Genomic DNA, 21945 nt, shown 5'->3' with positions numbered 1-21945 from the left:
GCTGTGGAAATTTTGGATCTGAAGTCAGGCCCAGGAAGAGATGAATGTGACACCTGATGAAGGTCATGAATAAGCTGAGTGCTAATAGCCTGACTTGGCTTCCGTAAAGCTACTCTGAAATCCAAATTATATCACATGAACCATATGAGTTGTGGGTTATTTTTAAACTTTGAAGTGATGTTGATGCTACACAACTTCAGTTTATGGCCTTCACCGTCATCTAGAAATTAGGCTCCTGAAACAATAATTGACTTGTGAATTGAACACGATGCCAAGCAGTTTCCCACTTCGTGGTTGGAGTTGTAGATTGTTGGTTAACAGATTTTTAAAAAAAATTACATCACTTTCATTCTATAATGTTTGCAGTCCTTGAATCTAAAACAGTTTTCTGGGGTACATGGGATTTACAAGAATCCAGAATTTAAAATGCGTAGTTGATAGTAATTGTAATTATTCTCTCTGCCTTCTCTCCCCTTCCAACACAATAAAGAAATCAGCTGGCAGAAGCATTAATTGCATTTAACAATTGCTTTCTAAAAAAAAAAATACATCCTAGACACTTAGTGGTCAGCAGATGCAACTTATTCAATAATTTAGACTATTTGTGATATCTAAAGATGGTAAATACAATGAAGTGTTCAGGATTTTTAAGGCAGTGAAATACAAAGACACTTCAAAAGTAATGAGTTTGATATCCTTAATTTCAAATATTGACTGATATATTAAACCAACTTGATTGCCATTTAAGCCCTCCCTTAAACATGATGTTTGCAAATTTCTCCGCTACAGTCAATTCTGTACCATATTGGTTGATAGTATTTGTGTTTAGCTATATACTAAACGAATACATAAACATTCCAAATTACATTTCTCCCTCTCCATAATGCAACATAAAAACTGATGATGTGTGATACTCCTATCAATACACTTTGCTGAACCACTCTCCCTCTGTTATGGCAGGCGGATGGTAAATGCCAAGCTGCCCGAACCCCAGAGGGAAACTTGAAGCAGCTGCCACAACTATTTGCAATTTGTAATTATTTCAAGATGCAGACTTTGAATTCAGTAAAAAGGCCACCAAGTCTTATAGGTTTCTTACAAAACTAAATTAAACCTTTATTAATAGAAGAAATGGTTTTAAGCGTATACATTGATCTACAAATTACTGATATGATAACTTCTAAATCCCCTAATTAACCTAAACCCCAATTACACCTCCGTTAAGGCAGCAGTGAGACATAGGTTTTAAAAGACCCAGGCAATGTAACACACAACACCCTGAACAGTCGAATTCAAATTGAGTTTTTCTCAGCTTCAGTTCCTTGTAGACAGCAGCTTGTGGCTTAGATGCTGGAGGCTTTTCACACTTGTGTTAGATCTTTGAATGCCTGCCCTTACACACAGCCTTCTCTCCTCTATACATATTTTCCCCTTTGAATGCAAATTCCCATTGTTTCGCTATGTCTTTGGACCTTACCTCTCTAATAATAAAATCTATCATAATGCTAAATTACCAGTCATCTTTGCGAAAAATAAACACACTATTTCTTAACTTCTCCTGGCTAGCTGTAACATTTCACTCCCTCTTTTGAATTCAAGCTAGTCTGGTTTATTTAAAATGCAAGTGTTCCCTTTACACCTTGCATTCTAAAACTTCCCCCATGTTTACCTACTTAACATTTCAAACCTAACTTATCTTCTGATACATCAAAGCCTTCAGACCAGCTGCCTTTAATTCAATTAAGATGCACACGCACACACTCTCTCAGTCTCACGCACACGCACACACCCACACTCTCACACCCATAGACATAGACCCCGCTATTACTCTACAATAAATTCCAATGACATTATGAAAATTATTATACCTTCCTGACACTGTCCTTTCTTGTCCTCCTAAAAGATCAAACTGCCTTAACACTGACCTAATTTCTAAAACCTTTCTGTTCCTTGCTCTTGTTGCCCAAACCCAGTCATGTTTTAATGTTGTTTACAGGTCAGTTACATGGAAATTTATTGTGAAAGGGTTCGAGATCTGCTAAATCCCAAGACCAAAGGAAACCTACGTGTCAGAGAGCACCCACTGCTGGGACCCTACGTAGAAGATCTTTCCAAACTGGCTGTAACATCATACACGGACATTGCCGATCTTATGGATGCAGGCAACAAAGCTAGGTTGTTCATCAAGTGCTGAATCAGATTAATCTAAATTTGGGCTATAAGCACTTAATATCCTTACTACTTATTCCTTTCTTTAAATTCTAAAACGCATCTTTGTTTTAGGCATTGAATTTATCATTGTCATGCCTGCTCTGTCTGAGAAGCTATGACCCCTTGGCTCATTGTCTGCCGATGCTTCACCCTGTGCCATTTTTCTTTGTAGCTTCTTTGCCATCCACGCCCAGGGGCAGAGCGAGGAGGCAGATCCCAAGTCTACCTCAGTCGGAACGGGAATTGAACCCGTGCTGTTGCCGTTTTTTTTCATTTCTGAACCCCACGCTAGTCATCTAGCCAGCTGAGCTAACCTACCCCCATTGAACTTTATAAAGACAAGCAAATTGTTAAGATGGAAATCATCTCATTTTCTTATAGTAACGATCAGGGGCAGGGCGGTGATGTTTAAGCACTCATTGAAGCTTGAAACAAAAATAGCATTTTGCATTAAGATTTATAGCACTGCTTCCTAATTTTAGTTTATTCATTGAGTTGTATTTTCATTTATCTTGTGCATACAAAACTGCACTCGTTCAGGCTATGCAGAATGCTGCACAATTTATTGTCACTGGACCGGTATTCCATAGACCCAGGGTAATGCCCTGGGTTTGAATCCCACCACAGCAGGTGGTGGAATTTGAATTCAATAAAAATCTGGAATTAAAAGGCTGATGATGACCCTGAAACCACTGTCGTAAAAACCCATCTGGTTCGCTAATGCCCTTTAGGGAAGGAAATCTGCCGTCCTTACCGGGCGATTCCAGACCCACAGCAATGTGGTTGACTCTTAAATGCCTTCTGAACAAGGGCAATTAGGGATGGGCAATAAATACTGGCCCAGCCAGTGACATCCACATCCCAGGAACAAATATAAAAAACAAATTATCATTTGTAATTCTTTGAATTGTGACTCTTGACCACTTTCAAAAATCAAGGTTTTTGTGTAAGTGTTTGTCTGGTGTAGTACCCAACCTTTTTTTATAATTGTATTGAGAATTTGATCTTCCCTGATCTAGTGTTAAGGTTATCAGGTATCTGAATTAGAGCTCTACTCAATGCAACATTATTGTATAAATAATATAAAGAGCTGTGTGATGCTGGAGAATTGGCCAGGAGGAAATGGCTGGTGATTAACCAAGAAAAGGAATGTATTTAATTTAAGAGACAAATAAACTAGCAGCTGAGTTCTGGATACCGGGGAAGTTCGTGGAGGAAGCAGATTCCCTGTCCTGTGGAGCATTAGGTAAAGGATAATTTTTGACTCTGATTTTACCAGCTATAAAACACAATCATGTTTTTAATTTCAGAACTGTGGCAGCTACAAATATGAATGAGACCAGCAGTCGGTCACATGCTGTTTTCACCATAGTTTTTACCCAGAAGAGACATGATGTGGAAACTGACCTTTGCACAGAAAAGGTATAAAGCTGGTGATTAATTTGGGAGAGGAAACTTTTCACTTTGTTGGGTTCTAAATTTATTTTCACTTACTGCCTTTTCTACTTCTGGTGTGAATTGTTATTCCAGTTCTGTTTAACAGTTAGCAAACATCCCTATAAAATACTTTTGTCTTTCCATTTGTTCCCAACCAAGTACAATGCAACAATCCAACTTTTCGGCAAGTAAATTGGTATCTCAATAAAATCGCTATACCGTTCACTAACTGGAGGATTTTGAAGGGGTTTCATTGTCTAAGGCCAGTCATTAGTGCCATTCACAAGCGTATTCTCAGTGTAGTCAGCGATAAATCTTTTTGAGTATTTTTACTTTTTTTCTCCTTCTTCTGTCAGGAGCCATGGCCTTGTGGGTGGCACTCTGAGTCAGAAGGTTGTGGGTTGAAGTCCCACGCCAGAGACTTGAGCACAGAAGTCCACACTGGCACTTCGGTGCAGCACTGAGGGATTGCAGCACTGTCGGAGGTGCCATCTTTTAGATGAGACGTTAAGCCGTGGCCCTGTGCACCTGCTCGGGTGGGCGTAAGAGATCCCATGGTGCTATTTTGAAGCGCAGGGGCGTTATTCCCAGTGCCCTGGCCAATATTTATCACTCAATTATCATCACTAAAACAACAGATTATCTGATCGTTATCATATCGAGATTTGTGGGAATTTGCTGCATGGAAATTGGCTGCTGTATTTCCTACATTACAACAGGGATTACACTTCAAAAATACTTCAATGCCTGTAAAGCACTTTGGGATCACCTGTTGCCTTGAAAGATGCCATATAATTCCATTGTTTTTTTTTCCTTGCAAAGCATCATGTTCAAGAGAGGAATCAGTTACACTCAGACTTGATTCTTATAAAGCTACCCATGGGGAGGTTAACTGTAGTGATGTTAATAAAAAATAAAACAAGTTTGAATCTTTTTGTAAAAGTTGATGTTTAGCCGTTTGATGCCTTGGATATTTAATGCTAAGGGCATGGAGCAACCATTCATTTGTAAGTACTTGCCAGTTTTCCAATACCCTGCGCAGTTTGAGGGTGCAGTAAGTTTGCACAGGAATGACTTGGAAAATTATCCCTTATCCCTGCGGAGAGGTCATTGGTTTACTCACTCAAGTTGAGTAAAAACGATGTTCATTCCACTCGGTAATCATTTTTGTTTCACCTCCTCGCCCCTGCCCCCCACCCACACCTCTACCTGTAACATCGCTTGATGGTTTGGTTGAATTTGAAGCTGATTTTATTCTTTTTAAATGTAAGGCCAGTTATCCAGATTTTGAAAGCCAACGGAAGTTTGATGGATGTTCATATTTCCTCCTCGATTAGGTAAGCAAAATTAGCCTCGTTGACCTGGCTGGTAGTGAACGAGCTGACTCCACTGGGGCTAAAGGAACAAGATTAAAGGTAAAAGTGAATGGCAGATTTCTTGTCTACATTCCTTTAGCTCTGCTAATTGAGTACAGTGAATCTTTATGTAATCTCCAATAGTACGCTTGATGTGAGCATGTGCATGCTCATGTTTTCCACTGACTGACAATAGTTTTGTTTAAATTCTCAGTACATTGTATTTTGGGAGACTTGTTAACGGGATCTAAAATGTAGCATTGTGTTATAAATATTTAATTGTCATGGGGAGCTTATTTGTGGGTCCACCAAGACTTTGATGAAAAAAAAAAAATCAAAGCACCTTGAACTCTACAGAAGGAATGAAGCTCTGGTTTAATTCTTGACACAAATTCAATATATTGACCCAAAACAATTTTGATTTATGACTTCTTCACTTTCAGGAAGGAGCGAATATCAACAAATCACTCACAACGTTAGGAAAAGTCATCTCTGCCCTTGCGGAAGTGGTGAGTTTGTGACTAAATCTGTATTGTCTCAATTTTGTTGTAACAAATTTTAAGACGGATAAGGGCTGTTTTACTATAACTTTTTTTTGTCTTTTTAAATTGTGCTGCCATTGCAGGATAATGCCCCCAGTAAGGTAATGTTCAGACTATAATCCTATTATGTGCTTACCTAATCTTTGTTTCATCAAAAAAGAGTCTAAAAAGAACCTCCATTGGAAACTCTGTGTCGTGTAGTATACTTCCTTCACTGGATACACATTGCTTGCTTGCTTCAGAAACAGCACAAGATAGAAATGTCGCATATATAATTGGTGGAATTAATAAGTGTCTGCTTTTTTAAATTACTGAGGAGATGTTTTTTTAATGGTGTGACAGTCGTTCTGTCTGTTTTTGGTTCTGAAGTACTAAGGCACGATATAGACCTCACTAATACATCCATTTAGCTATTTAGAACTGTATGCACATTTGGCTGGCAAAAACTTAACCTTTTGACTAAAGGTTTGCTGTTCATTGAAGATGAATTCAAGAATGTGGATTAAATGTTGAGCTGGAACTGCACATTTATTTTTAATACTTGGCTAACATTGTTGTTGAAGCTTGATACAAGTTGCCCTTCATCACGGTGACTAAAGATGCTGCTGATCTTTGCAGGCGAAACTGATTTCCATCCCCTCTCATCTGTTCATCACCGTTTTATCTTTCATGTATTACAATGCCGTTTAACTTTTTTCAGTCACTGTAAAGTGGTGGCCCTGTGCAGCTATTGGCTCTTTCTCTGGTCCCTTCCTCTGCAGTAAACAGGTTGCACTTTGTAGCTGTGGTGAAAACATGTCACAGGTTACAGCAGGGTTTTGGAAGTTGGCAGAATGAATGTTACGTAGGTTGAGGGCCAACTGCCAGTTTAAGGAACTGATGTCATGCTTCTTATGCTTATCCCTGCTGAGCCTTTTGAGTTCCTGATTTTCTCGTGACATTTGAAAACTGGTTCGGTGTTTGGAGCGTGGCCCTTGGTAGCTTCGGAGACGCTCCTATTCCGAAAAAACGAAACAAAAAACCTATGAAAGTAGCAATGAGCAGGAAGCAGTATTTAGAAAACTGATGCTTTTCAGGATTAACTCAGCCTTCCATTTGAGTCGTGGCCATAGTTCAGAGTTCTCTTCTGATCCTTCCTCTGCCTTTTGGAAACAGTTGAATCTCTATTTACCAATTGCCGCATTTCCCTTTTTAAGTTGTGTAATATCAAGAGTAACGCGAGGCAGCTTCGCCTGAGCTTCCTCGTATTAATGTTTGTGGTCAGCCCTTTACATGAATTTAACCAGAGATTTGAAAGGGAGTGCCTTACATTTATGCATTTGAAGTAGGTAAGGTAGGGGTGGGGGTTGGTGGTGGGGAAGCTGTGGGCAAGTTATGAAACCACCAAAGATCGAAAGCAGTAAAAATAATCAGTGCAAAAGCGAAGGCACCATTTACCAGCCAACAAATCTACCTTAGTTAAAGGTGAAAAGCAACTTAACTCTGGCTAGTCAGTGAGTGCAAGTTGTTTGGGAGCACACGAGAATTGAAAATCTTACCATCTTTAATGGGGAATGGAAATGCTTTGGTTCTGGCACAATTTGACTTTTAGCCATTCATATATTATAGATTTAGCTCTGGAGCACTCTCTCTTTATTAGTGAAGCAATTGGCAATATTTGGAAATAGACGCTGATTGGAATTAACAAAAATCCAGCTTTAGGTAAAGAAAGACCCGAGATGGTCAATGGCATTTGGGTTATAATTTGAATATCCCTTTTACATGTGTTGAACAGAGCAAGAAGAAAAAGAAGTCCGACTTCATTCCCTACAGAGACTCTGTTCTGACATGGCTTCTAAGGGAGAATCTAGGTAAGGTGACCAATCAAAATAAAGTATTTGTCCACCCGCCTGGTACAATCTGTCTTGGTGGTCAGGGAGTGAACAGGGTTATGATTAATCATCAAAATGAATGGAATAGGCTATTTGATACAGGTTATTTTCTGTATGCTGAGGAGGTACAGTTGGGAATATATAATTACCATGAATCTTCATAATTTATCTGTTTACTCGTCAGTAAATTTGTCTAGTGTTTATAGACTAAACTATAACCTGATGGTCTTTATTATTCACTTCCACAGCCAAGGAAACCAAATGGTGGTTCTTGGTATAAAATGCAGTGGAAAAGGTTCTTTGTTCAAATCCTGCACTCAGTATGAAATTTAAGTTGCAATTTTATTATTTTGGTATGTCACAAGAACACAACAGACTAAACACTTGTGCCTCTAAATCAGGAAGTCTCGAGTTCAAATCCCAGTTAAAGACTTTGAGATAAAGTAGATTTGCAGAAAAACAGAAGCAGGAGCAGGTCATTCGGCCCTTCGAGCCTGCTCCGCCATTCAGTATGATCACAGCTGATCCTCTATCTCAATGCCGTACTCCTGCTCTCTCCCCATACCCCTTGATGCCTTTAGAGTGTGGATATCTATCTATTTCTTTCTTTAAATATTTATTCAGTGACTTGGCCTCCACAGCCTTCTGCAGTAGAGAATTCATCAACCTCTGAGTGAAGAAGTTTCTCCTGATCTCAGTCCTAAATGGCCTACCCCCGTATCCTGAGACTGTGACCCCTTGTTCTAGACACCCCACATCCCTGCATCCAGTCTGTCCATCCCTGTCAGAGTGTTATATGTTTCAATGTAACCTGTTAACTTGTTAATGCTACTAATTTTAGCAGTGTAGGTTTATAGATGCTGATTGTGACATGTTTCTCTTAGGTGGAAACTCGCGAACTGCTATGGTCGCTGCTCTCAGTCCAGCTGACATAAACTATGATGAAACTCTCAGCACTTTAAGGTATTTCTGTTTTTAAGCATCTTGCGGTACTAATTCTACCCTTCAAGTTTAGCAGGCTATAATTGTGATGACTCTGCCAGAAACAAATTAATTTGTATCTCTGCAGCAGTAAATTTGACTTCCTGAGGAGGCCAAATTCACTAAAAGCAATATTTACCTGGCAGCAGCTCTTGTTTTGATTTTTAAAAAAAAAAAAATTAATTAATATAAGCTTTGGGGTTTAAAAATTGAAGTGAGAGCCTAACTTTAAATCTACAGAATTTTGTAACAATGCCTTTTCCATATTTTAACACAGCGCTAATGAATTTCAGAGTGTCTGATTTGAGCATTTGAGGGCTTTTACCTGACCACCCAGATTAAAGATTCACTCCCTCCACCACCCGTGCAACGTGGCTGCAGTGTGTACCATCTGCAAGATGCACTACAGCAATTCACTAAGGCGTCTTCAATAGAATCTCCCAAACCTGCGACCTAGCGACTTAGGAGTACAAGGGCAGCTGACTCGTGGGAGCACCACTGCTACCGCCGAGTCAAACACCATCCTGGCTTGGAAATATATCGCTGTTGCTGCATTGTCGCTGGGTCAAAATTCTGGAACTCCCTCTCAACAGCACTGTGGGAGTCTCTTCACCACACAGGTTACAGGGCTTCAAGAAGGTGGCTCACCCCCACCTTTTTCAGCAGCAATTAGGGATGGGCAATAAATGCTGGCCTTGCCAGCAACACCCACACAAAAAAAAATCTTTCCCTGGTTGGGCTGTGCAATTTTGTGCGCTGACGTACGTTCATATGGAGCTTCACCCAAAGTTTTAATTTTCTACTTAATCCTTTCGTCACCCATTGAGCGAGTCATTGATCACCATTTAATTTTTCGAGGAGGTGGGAAGGATGTGATGAAACTCATGGTTTGGTCATGGGTGTGACGTTGGCAAGCCTTGACACTAGCTCTTTCTTTGACGAGTTTATGTTCTCTTTTTCTGTTGTAATTTTCAATCTCATCGGCATTTTTATTTTGTAGGTATGCAGATCGTGCAAAGCAGATCAAATGCAACGCGGTGATTAATGAAGATCCAAATGCAAAACTTATCCGGGAATTGAAGGACGAAGTCACAAGATTGAAGGACTTGCTGTGTTCTCAGGGTCTGGGAGATATCTTAGACAGTAAGTGGATTAAACACTAAGTGTAACGTTTTAAGAGATCCTCAATAATTAAAGAGCATCTGCTGCTGTGGACATGAGGATTGCTTAGGGCAGTGAAACCCTCCCATATATCCGGGGAGAAAAAAAGAATCTTATTCAAATTACCACCATTCTTCTACGCTCCTTACCAGGTTGCCATTTAGTCTCACTGTTAGTACAGAAATCCTTTCAGTGATGGCTATGTAAGATCTAAGGGATAATCCAAATAATAATCTCCTATTTTTTTGTGTGTGAGAATGACAGTGTGAATTAATGAGGCCACGTGTAATCCTAAGCAATAGCATCGCCAATCAAATTCAAGAACCTTAAATAGTTCCCTACCACTTGCAGGAAACCATTTCATTTTCACCTTCATGTAGTAACAAAGGTGAAATTCAACTAAAATGTTTGTTTAGCCCTTGTGTCTGCTTGGCATAAGTAATGCCACTAATTGTCTGTCATCATCTGGAGAGCATTGCAACGTGAACAGTTTAAGATATATATTCAGAGTTAAAATGTACATGCAGCAATCCTTAATTTTTGTAATACTGACCACTTGCAGTTTCCAAGTAGCTTTATCAGGAAGGCTTAACCATGTAACGTGACCATAAAGATCTTCCTCCTAAGATCAGCATGGTTACTTTTAGTATGGGCTTCTCTGAACAAATTGTACAGACAGAGCTACACAGTAACTTGATATGTAGTAATATCCGCCGAAGAGGAGAAGGATAAGGCTGTTCAAACACACTCCTCCATATTGAGCAGGACTCCATAGCATGAATCTGCCTCCTCCTCGCCTTCTGTTGAAAACCCATCAGTAGCTCGGCGTGGCACACTGCTGTAATAAAAGGAAGACACAGTGGGACTTTAGTGAAGCATTTGCCTTCACCTTTCTAGATGTGTGTTTCACTGCAATTTAATGGGGAGTTACTAGAGATGAATTAGATGTGTTTGCAGGCAAAAACTGCAGATGAAATTTTATATATTCAGGAGTTTAGACTGCATTGCTTCATTGGCTGTTTGTATTTAATATGTTTGTCATACCACCTGAAATTAATTATGTGGCATATCTTTTCCATAATGTGCACCTATTTTTAAGGTATCTCTTCCTGCACTGCCTTATGGACTTAAAAATTGCTGCCCGACATGATTTCTGTCCCGGGGGCAGCCAGATAACATGATGGGTTGACTAGTTTCCAAATTAGGGGGGGATGGGGGAATAAATGTCCAGCAAGGACTGCACTGTATTGTTTTATGGGGGATTCATTTGTCTGCCCTCTAAGGCAACTCTCCTTGTGATGCTTGTCGCAATAAGCCTGGCAAAACCGGCAAATATCTGCTTGAGGAACTGAAACTATGTTTGAAGAAATGAAAGATTAATCTTCAATAACCCAGCAAAGATGATGCACTGCTGAGCACAGGAGTCAATCCTGCGCTCGCTGGCACATTAACCCAATACTAACACACAACTGAATTCCACCTGATGTAACAACGTTCTCTCGGTGACCTTAAAAAAAACTGAGATGTAGCAAAAATCCACTGACAGTAGCATTTTGTCTACTAGCGCTTGGCGTATGGTTATGTCACTAATGACTTGTAACTTCGCATATGAATTTTAACATTGGCCCTTAACGATCATCCATATCCTACTCTCAGATATTCTCAGTTTCTACTTTTGTGTAATATAGTTTTATAATGCAGGCATTTTGAAAGAAAATATCTCTGATTCCCATTCCTTAAAAATTGCTTTTGTTTGCGATTGTGATGGTAAGAAAGTTTGAGGAGTTAAAAGATCTGAATGATAATTTCATGCATACAACTATGAGAATACAGCCATTCCTTACTGTGTGAATGTTTTGTACTTTAATGTGAACATTTAAATCTAAAGCTTCAGTATCCCTTTTATTAAGGAATTGCGTCCAACCTGTTGATGTAAATCTAATGCCATTTTGGAATGTGGGAGGTCGCTGAAAATCTAGCGCAAATCCACATGATCAATATTATGATCCATGTAGGAGTTGCATTTTATGGAAGTTTTTAGTGATTTATTTTTGGCCTAATTCAGTGCAACTCAGAATGAAGGGATACTGCACCTTTTTAAACTTTGGTGAAGTGTTTTGCAAGCCTAATGTTCAACTGAAAACGAGTATGCCTGAGTTTTCAGAATGATCTTTGACCCTTCTCGTTCTCCTCCTGCACCCCTCCAGTTGAACCAATGACTGATGATTACTCTGGAAGTGGAATCAAATGTGTGTATACGTGTGTCGGTACTTTCTAATTCTCCTGCAAATCTGCTTTAAATCAGCCCTGCTTCACCCCAAGCTTTGCATGATCAAATCAGTGGTGTCGCTTGCAGGGGAACCTCAGATAGATTTTCTGAAGACTGCCGGTGTTGTCCTACTTGCGTGTTCTGTGCCAGTATCTGGAATAAATGGGATGGTTGGAAATGTGTTCTAATATATGTGTGCTTGCAAGTTTGCTTTTGTGCGTGGGTGAGTGGCGCAGACATGAGTGTACGTATCTGCTGTGGGTTACTAAGTTGCTACGTTAACTTTCAGGGAGCATCTTTTCAGCTTCCAACTGCACCCCCACCCCGATTTCTTTTTAGCTTTTAGTTATCTTTTCGCAGGTCACTTGATTTACTATTTGATTTAAGAAATGAATGGCATCACATCAGACTACAATAACTCTGTGGAGCACATATTTCACAAGTAACTCCAGACATGTCATGAAACTGCCCTGAAAATGCAGCATACATGTGCCTGAAAGTCATGGCCTGGAATAGTATGTGTACCCTGAGTTCTGGATAAGCCGAAGGATTTTTGGAAGCATTTGCTCTGTTTTCTGGTACATAAACAATATTTTAAAATAATAATTAAAATAAGCAAAACAAAAACAGAATTACCTGGAAAAACTCAGCAGGTCTGGCAGCATCGGCAGAGAAGAAAAGAGTCGACGTTTCGAGTCCTCATGACCCTTCGGCAAAATAAGCATTTTGCTTTCAGACAGCACTGACCTTTATTCTGTTATTCGCACCTACTCTGGACCAATGCTTTGTTTCTTTAATACTATTATTATTACTCACTTCGCCTTTTGTTCCATGACATCTTTGTCGTTTAATCTCCCCCACCCTCTAGCCTACCCCTGACCTTTTTTCTTTTGCCCCACTTGCCCTTCTCCCTTTCTCGACAGCATTAAAACCCATCACGTTCCTGCCTCTTTTCAGCTCCAAAGCTGAAGTCATATTGGACTCAAAACGTTGACTCTGTTTCTCTCTCCACAGATACTGCTAGACCTGCAGAGTTTTTCCACCGCTTTCTGTTTTTTGTTTTAAAATAAAATTTGGCCAAGCATTTTTACCGTTTATGTTTAAACTTTTCAGCAGATAAAATAGTGACGAACAAGTAAATTTCTGCCACACAATTCGAGGCAGCCTGGTCAGCTAAAGTGTTCTGCTGATCAGGCATAGTTAATTCCATTCTTACGGGTGGTTGAGAATTTATCATAACTTCACAGAAGTAGCCAAATTGGCGTGAGAACCACAAAAAACAAAAAAAATTGCGGATGCTGGAAATCTGAAATAAAAACAGAGAATGCTGGCAATACTCAGCGAGTCTGGCAACATGTTTGGAGAGAGAAACAGAGTTAACCTTTCAGGTCGATGACCTTTTATCAGACCTGGGAAAAGTTAGAAATGTAATAGATTTTAAACAAGTGAAAGCGGGGAGGAGAGAACAAAAGGGTAGCCTGTGATAAGGTGGAAGACAGAAGAGATTGAATGCAATATTGGGCAGCCAAATGAGCAGAAAGTGCCTACTTACTACCTTGTCTATTGAACTTGCATTCCTTTTAACATATAACTAACTGCTCAGTGCTGTGGTAGTTTTAATCCCAAGTAGTAGGGGAATCTGGAACTCACTGCCTGAAAGGGTGGTAGAGGTAGAAACCCTCATAACATCTAAGTAGTATTTGGATGTGCACTTGTGATGCCATGGCATACAAGGCTCTGCGCCTAGCGCTGGAAAATGGGATTAGAATAGTTAGGTACTTGTTTGACTGGTGCAGACTCAATGGGCCGAAGGGCCTTTTTCTGTGCTGTAGACCTCTATGACTCTAGTACTCGTACTGATTTGTCTGTTTGTACCTCTTTTTTGTCAAGTTATGTTGAACAGTCAGCAGGGAGTAGGAATGGAATTAACTGTGCCAACTAAAGTACAGAACCTTCATAATTTTCTATTTCAGCTGTACTTTGAATCAATCCAATATGTTAATTAAATGTATTTAAAGAATTACAAATGGCTTACAATTGCAAACCACCACCAATTTCAGATTGTTTGACACATGTCGGTGATGCCTAAGTTTCTGTTTTCAAAAATTAGTGGAATGCATGTGTATTTGGCAAATATTACACATTCTTCCTCCCATTCCAACTTGATGTTAGAAAGATGGAGGATCCAGGGCATCAGTGGAGAGATTTTCAGTTCATCTGGCACATCACAGACCCAGAGCACTTGCAACAAAAACTAGTTTTACAAGAATATACAGTCGATAGCGAAGGAAATATTAATGATCTCAGCCTAATCACTACATCCGTATTATCTGTTCTGAGGCCACCTTCCACACTGATGGCCCATACAATAAAACAAATAGGCATTTTCCATGTTTGCGTACATTGTAGAATGATTTGATGCCAACCATATAATGATATCAATGTACTTGTCTGTTTCAGCTAATGTGTTTGCTATTTTCAACATAACAATCTTTTTATAAGCTTTGTGTGCAAGAGAGAAGTGTCTGTGTTGTAAGTGCATGTGTAATTTCCTCTGCTGTAGCTAGCTGCTTTGCCAGTCCCTTTATCAGATATTAACGTAACCAGATCTGCTACTCTGTTTCCTTATTGTTGCTAATACTACACTGATGGTGGTTTTAAAGTCTTATCGGGGCTCCATCGTTTGACCAAGAAAAAGCCCTATGCATCCTTGAGTTTACTTGTTGTAGACAGTACAACGTGAGTGGCTAAGTATCATAGGAAACACCTCCTCTGGTTCACCTCTGCACATTCAATGAACAGAATCTGCTAAATTGAATATGCACTTGCATGAATTACAGCAAAGTTAGTTCACATTATGTATGCTTATATGTATGTGTGACACACACATTTAATACAGGGTGTTTATAAATTCCTTGTGCAACGTTAAACTGTAATAACTTTGTCCGTGTGAGAAATAAACTGTAAATGGCATTAGGAAAGAATAATAATTTAAAAAAAAAATGTCCATGAAATCACCCAGCAGCAGCAGGAGAATAGTTTCAACATTCAGAGGATTGGATTGAACAATGTACCACAAAAGATGGTAGCTGTGTTGAAGGCTTAGAAATTTGAACTGTTTTACGTTTGAACTTTCTGAGTTACACTTTCATATGCTGCTTGCAGTTTGCGTCTTGTCACGTGTACATCCAAAGTTGCTACAGTTTAAGTTTGCTCAAGGACTTTACAATTTCTGTATTTATTACCATGCACATATATACACGATTCTTGTTTCTTCTGTTTGCTATTACTCTTATCAAAACTGGAATGCACTGTTTTAGAACTACCATCTAGTGTGCATGTCCATTTCCATAACCCTGTCTCGTGTGTCTTATGTCTTTCCTTTCCTCTTTCTCTTTCTCTTTTTTTTTTTCCTCCCTTTTCCCTCGGTCCGCTCCCCCTCTTACTCAGATTTGAAAGAGATACAGAACAGTAAGCATAAGTACAAACTAGCTTCAGGAAATCAAAGGCCTGGCCATTTCTCCACAGCACCCGTGGGTTCACTGACAGCTTCCCCGTCCTCATCTTCGTTGAGCAGCCAGGCAGGCATTCAGTCAGTGACCAGCCTGCAAGAGAGAATCATGTCAACTCCAGGTGGTGAAGAGGCCATTGAACGCTTAAAGGTATGTTGTGCTTTATTGGACGTTACTGTGCTTTAACCTTGCTATTTGCTTTGAGATACTTCCAAAATTTCATCCAGCCTGAAATTTAATTTGCATTAGTTAGGATGAAAAACATTTTTATGTTGAGTTTTGGACACTAGAAAGTGGTAATATGCAATTTTGATGTGGAGCTCACTACATTTGAACACATTTCATATTATAACAGTTTTCATAGGAGGAGACTGTTTAGCCCCTTGACCTGTCTGCTGCCGTTCAGTAAGATTGTAACTGCTCTGCGACCTAACTACATGTAACCCACCTTTGTCCCGTACCCCTTAACACCTTTGGTTGATAAAAATATACCCTATCTGTTCCCCTTCATATCTTGAAAACTACACTCAAATCACCCCTTCGTCTACTAGATTCCAGGGAATACAGCCCTAATTTGCATAACCCCACTTCTTAATTTAACCCTTGGAGTCTGGAGGAGGCTGAGGGGGTGACCTAATTGAGGGGTGTACAAAATTGAGGGGCCGAGATAAGGGAGACAGGAAAAACCTGTTTTCCCCTAGCTGAGGGGTCAATTACCAGGGGACATAGAGTTAAAATGATTGGTAGATGGATTAAAGGGGACGTGAAGGAAAACTTTTTCCCCCTGAGGGTGGTGGACATCTGGAATTCACAGCCTAAATTGGGTGGTTGAGACTGAAATGCTCAACTCAATTTAAAAGGTACCTGGATCTGCACCTGAAGTGTTGTAACCTGCAAGGCTATGGACCAGGTGCTAGGAAGTTTGATTAAGATGAGCGGCTGATTTTTTCTTTTATCCTTTTTTTTTTGCTGCTGCTGCAGAAATGATGGGCTGAATGGCCTCTTTCTACTCCGTAGCTTTTCTATGGTTCTATAGTAGGTAGGGAGAAACTATTCCCATTGTCAGAAAGGTTGAGAACTAGCGGACACTTATTGGCAAACCGCAGCGGTAACATGAGGAAAAACTTTTTAACGCAGCAAGTGGTTAGGATCTGAATTGCACTCCATGATGGAGGGAGGAGGCAGGTTCTACCTTGACTTTCAAAGGGAATTGGATAATTTGAGGAGAAGCTTGCAGGACTACTGGGAAAAGACGGTAGAGTGGGACAAGGTGAGTTCTTCTTGCAGAGAACCAGCGTGGACGCAATGGGCCAAGTAGCTTCCTTCTGTGGTGTAATCTTCCTATGATTCTATATATGTGGGATTTGTTGCTTTTCTGCTTCTATAGTTTACTGTACTAAAAGCCCTTGAAGTTCCTCTTGTCCCCAATCCCCTGGCTGGGGTGGGGGAGGGTCTAGAACCAGGGGACACAGTCTCAGAATAAGGGGCAGGCCATTTAGGACTGAGATGAGGAGGAATTTCTTTACTTAGAGGGTGGTGAATCTTTGGAATTCTCTACCCCGCCGGGCTGTGGAGGCTCAGCCGCTGAGTATGTTTGAGGCTGAGATTGATAGATTTCTACATAATAAAAGCATCAAGGGATACGGGGGTAGTGCAGGAAAATGGTGTTGAAGTAGACCATCAGCCATGATCTCATTGATTGGTGGAGCGGGCTCCAAGGGCTGAATGGCCTACTCCTCCTATTTCTTAGGTTCTTACGTTCTGTGCCCTTGTTTTTTTTTTCTCTCTGTTAAAACCATTTTTTTCCCCCACAACATTGCCACACAGACCACATTGGGCAGCATGCCATAATGTTAACTTGCAGTCATAAACACTGCAGCGCTGATGATTTGTTTCGGTTGATTTTTTTGGTGCTCCAATACACAATACTGTATAATCTGCATTTGATGCTACTTGAGGCAGCAATTTAACCAGGAGAAAATGCATATTATGGCTACAGGAAAGCATTAGATAGACCCAGGTAAGCAAAATCTGAGGCTGTTTTCCCTGGCTGGAGAGTCCAGGATAGGACTCAGTCTCAGGGGTGAGGACTGGGCCATTTGGGACTGCGATGAGAAATTTCTTCTCCCTGAGGGTTGTGAATCTTTGAGATACCCTACCCCAGAGGGCTGTGGCTGCTTGGGTGTTGACTATGTTCAAGACAGAGACTGATAGATTTTTGGGCACTAAGGGAATCTTAGGAGTGTGGGGATAGGGTAGGAAGGTGGAGTTGATCTGAAATATCAGCCATGACCTTGCTGGATGGTGGTGCAGGCCCGAGGAGCTGAATGGTCTCCTCTTTCCCTTTTTTTAATATAAGAAATAGGAGAATGCATTGGAATGTGAATGGGAGAATGTGGCTGGAAAATTGGCTAAATTTTGAAGTTGCCAAAGCCATTGTTGATATAAAGGTTTGCGGAGTCCACATAGCTGACATAGTTAGGATTGTTATAAACACTGAAAGGCAAATATGTTTCAGTAGTTATTGAGATAAGGGGAGGGGGAATATTATGTTACTTAACATTAAAGAACTATTGGGAGTACCTGATATTTCACCTGGTCGTTTATTTGTGCAGGGCCCATTTTGTTCCTTTAGCTGTTAAAGTGGATGGTAAAAATAACATTGCAAAAAATGTTGAAAGGTTATCCAAACATTTAGCAGAACAGAGCTTGGGCAAAAATTATTTGCTGCTGCCAGATTATTTGAGCAGAATGAGGGCCAATTTTGGCCAGTTGTCAGCAGGGCTGCTACTTGTGGGATGGCAACTAGATCTGGGGTGGGGGAGGGAACGAAAGAAGGCACCTTGTATATTTCACTCTATGCCCAAGATGACCCTTGTTACCACTGAGGAAGGTAATGTAGAATTTTTAAGTAAATCAATGTTCATCGATGTTTAAAATTTGGAAGAACGTACCCAATTACTCCAGAGGTTAGTAATCCAAAAATGAAAATAGTCAAAATTTTTGGGCAGGACAAATTATATTGCTTTAAGCCAGTGCCTCTCAGTATAGTAGATACTGGACTTTGACTATGTAGAGAGGTGCAAAGCAAGGACTACACAATTCTCTGCAATGAAAGAAGATTCATCTCTATACTTGTTGCCCAAAAGCCAGGTCAAACACAGGTGCCCAGGAAAAGTCACTTGGGTGTGCTGCATGATATGAGTGGAGCGTAGAATAGTAACTAGTAATAGTAGAGGGGTAGATTGAAGCATAGGAAATGCTGCAGTAGAAACTAAGCAGGGAACTGTCATACTTCTGAACGAATGACCTGACAAGGATCTACTTAACTGAAGAGGAATTCTGTAAAATAAATTGTACTGGCGTTTTTCACTGACTTTTCATTAATGTAAAGGACTCATAACTCATAGTTGCATCTAATGAAAGAATACCTGACAGACATCACTGGTTAGTGACTATCCTTACCCTTTAGGGAGTTCATAGTTCTTTGAAACCTTAATGGACCTTCAGATTAGTTCTAGGAATGCATCTCTACTAGCCAATAAATGGTCATTCACACATTTATCATTTTGATTTCAACTTGAGTGCTCACTGCTGGAATTTGGAGACGGTCACGTCGAAGAAATGCACTTTTAACAACTAAATACACACTGTTTTTGTGAAATCCCTAGCTGTTAACCACATTCTTTCTGTACAGCTCTGACCATGTCTTTTTTTGACTAAAACTTGTAGTGGGAACAGTGCTGAAAGAGGTATTTAGTAGTGAATCACTGTGCTGTGTTACTTTCAATGTTCACTTGAAGAGTAATTACAGATACCTTAATGTTTGACAGCTCAAAGTGTGACCATATGAAACAATTGACTGACATGCTTACAGAATGATGAAATACTAACGGACTTGCCTCCCCCTGTCACTGTAGTCTTTTTATTACTAAAGTAATAAGTATTTGGTTGAGGGAATATGGAGAATTGTGTTGCACTATGTTATTACTGGTATATGCTGGCTTGACACATTTTCCTTCAGTTTCTGATGGACGTGTGAAGGTGACTTTACTGAGTCAGAGTAGGGCTCCTGCTGCTCTCGTGTGTGCAGTAGTTGTCCCTAGTGACCTGGGCGAGGAGACACTCAGAGGAAGCTTAGTAACTCCCATAAGAAAAGAAAGATTACTTCCAGTTACAAACAGCAACGGCAAAAGCCTTGGAATGTGTCTCCAGCCTGGCCAGCTAAGAAGCGGCCAAATGTCAACGACAAGAGAGGGGCAAGGTTTTCAAAAAACACATTGGCCTAGCACATTTTTCCTTCTCCAGTCCGGTGTCTGCTTGGCTCTGTGGTAGCACTTTCCACTCCGAATCAGATTATGGGTTCTATGTCCACTCCAAATACTTGAGCACATAATCTAGGCTGACTATTCAGTACAGAAGGAGTGCTGCATTGTTAGAGATGCCATCTTTTGGATGAGACACCAAACTTGGGCCCCGTCTGCCTATTCAAAGGGGCGTAAAAGAGCCTGTGGTACTATTTAGAGTAAATTGAGGGGCGTTCTGTTGATTATCGTGGCCAACATTTATTCTTCAAACAATACTGCCAAAACAAAACTGGCCATTTGTCTGTCTATTTATGCAATCTACAATGTGCAGATTGGGTGACATGTTTGCCTACATAATGGTGATGACACGTGTGTGTGTGTGTGTGTGTGGTGTGTGTGTGTGTGTGTGTGTGTGTGTGTGTGTGCTAACGCTTTTACTGCATCGTGGAAAGTGGTTTACTGCCCCTCCCCCACTGACATATTAAAGTACTAAAGCACTTTGCACATCAATGGGAAGAGTAGTGTTCTAATGATGCTGCCGTCAATACTGGTTACTACAGCAACTAGAGAGACCATGTCTTGTAGTCCCTTGATAGTGAACCTGTCACTGCATGATGTCATTTTACTGGAAGATGAAACTAACATTTCAAGGTAGATGTAAATTTATAATTAGAAGGAAACTATTGTATGTTTACAAATTGAAGTATAACAAGCCCACTTATAAAAAAAAGTTATGATTTTAATGGTCTTCTCATCAGGGCATTTTTGCAGTTATGTATAATGCACTAAATTTAAATTTCTGATTTATGCAACAGGAATTAAATTATAAAACATGCGCTTAATGAGTTCCTTTATAGACAATATGCCATCACAATCTGTAACTAAGGTCAGCCAAATGGGACATGCATAGAATTGTTTAAGTGCACAGTATCAGAAGGGAGAATCTGAAATCCAATGCTTCAGATAAATTTTCTGTGATATTTAAATATAATATAGTTAAATAAGTTGGCAGTAATGTGATAACCATTTCGGCACCTAATTGCATCTCCAGTACTAATGAAACCCTAAATCCCTAGTCCAGGTCTTTGTCACCTCAAGCTTTGACTTGGAGTCATGGAGTAATTATGGCACAGAAGGAAGCCATTCAGCCCATCGACCCCATGCCAGCCCTCTGTAGAGCAATCCAGTCAGTCTCATTTCCCAGTTCTATACCCATAGTCATTGTTGAACATTCTTAATGTATTCCCACCACTCAAGTCCATAAGTCCATAAGACCATAAGGCATACGAGCAGAAGTAAGCCATTCAGCCCATCGAGTCTGCTCCACCATTCAATGAGATCATGACTGATCTGATAATCCTCAACTCCACTTTCCTGCCTTTTCGCCAACTCTTCATTAGACATTAGATATAGCTCCATTTAAAATGCCATGGCGTGCATCCCCACCCACAAAGAAGTCCCGAAATTTGCTCACATTGTTGATGTAAGAGCACTTTGCTCCCCACGTTTTAACCACTGCTTGTTGCTCTGTGTGCTCTGCTCTGCCACAGGGTCTTCCTTCCTTTGGTGCTCCTTACCTACTGTCCTTCCCTCTGCCTTACTTTCCTCCTCCCCTGCTTTGTAAAATCTTCTCAAAACTCTTCTCGTTGCCAGTGGCTGTGACCCCTTTGACGACCCACCCACCATTACCCCAGAACATCTTTTTAAAAATTCATTCACGGGATGTGGGCTTCGCTGGCCAGGCTAGCGCTTGTTACCCGTCCCTAATTGCCCTTGAGAAGGTGGTGGTGAGCCGCCTTTTTGAACTGCTGCAGAGCATTTGCTTTCCCTTTTCCTGCTGTTTGGGAATTTCTTTTCCCGCAAAATGCCTTGTTTTTTCCTGCAGATATACAATTATACAAATTGAAGGGATGTATATTTGGGGTTTTATTTTTGTCTTTTCCTCATCGCACCACCTGCAGCCTCAAGTACTTTTTAATGTCTCGTTAGGGCACATTTGAATTTTCTAAAATACTGTTTAGATCAAAGTGACAGCTATGTTGTTTATTGCATTGAGAATTGCACTATTTTTGGCCAGTAATTAAACACGTTGTCCTTTTCACGGTATGACAATTTGGAGACTAGGTAGCAAATTATTTTGTTTGAAATATTAGAAGAATCGAACCACGAGGGCCATTCACTTCTGAGCCAATCTTACAGCTGAAGTAGATCCAGTTGGGGGTATGTGGTACCGTGGCCACCATCTGAGAGACCCTTAAGAATCTTGATTATTAATCCTTGATTCCTGATTCAGCCGATT

At 40.3% G+C, this 21945-nt stretch overlaps 1 protein-coding gene across 10 annotated transcripts in view; it reads left to right on the top strand.

Moving 5' to 3' along the window:
* kif1b (kinesin family member 1B) overlaps nt 1-21945 on the top strand; it is a 197730-nt gene that overhangs the window by 70515 nt on the left and 105270 nt on the right. For 3 of the 10 annotated variants that reach the window (XM_078557785.1, XM_078557783.1, XM_078557787.1), the window contains exons 6-13: nt 1997-2175; nt 3522-3633; nt 4986-5063; nt 5447-5512; nt 7320-7395; nt 8301-8379; nt 9398-9540; nt 15356-15489. In XM_078557785.1, the coding sequence (XP_078413911.1) occupies nt 1997-2175; nt 3522-3633; nt 4986-5063; nt 5447-5512; nt 7320-7395; nt 8301-8379; nt 9398-9540; nt 15356-15489 (867 nt within the window). Of the gene's footprint in view, nt 1-1996; nt 2176-3521; nt 3634-4985; nt 5064-5446; nt 5513-5628; nt 5647-7319; nt 7396-8300; nt 8380-9397; nt 9541-11765; nt 11808-15277; nt 15490-21945 lie in introns of all 10 variants that reach the window. The other 7 variants (XM_078557784.1, XM_078557778.1, XM_078557780.1 and 4 more) reach the window with 6 other exon arrangements.

This window comes from Cetorhinus maximus, chromosome 15 (assembly GCF_964194155.1).
Source record: "Cetorhinus maximus chromosome 15, sCetMax3.hap1.1, whole genome shotgun sequence".
Classification (NCBI taxonomy): domain Eukaryota; kingdom Metazoa; phylum Chordata; class Chondrichthyes; order Lamniformes; family Cetorhinidae; genus Cetorhinus; species Cetorhinus maximus.
This window is presented reverse-complemented; position numbering and strand designations above follow the sequence as displayed.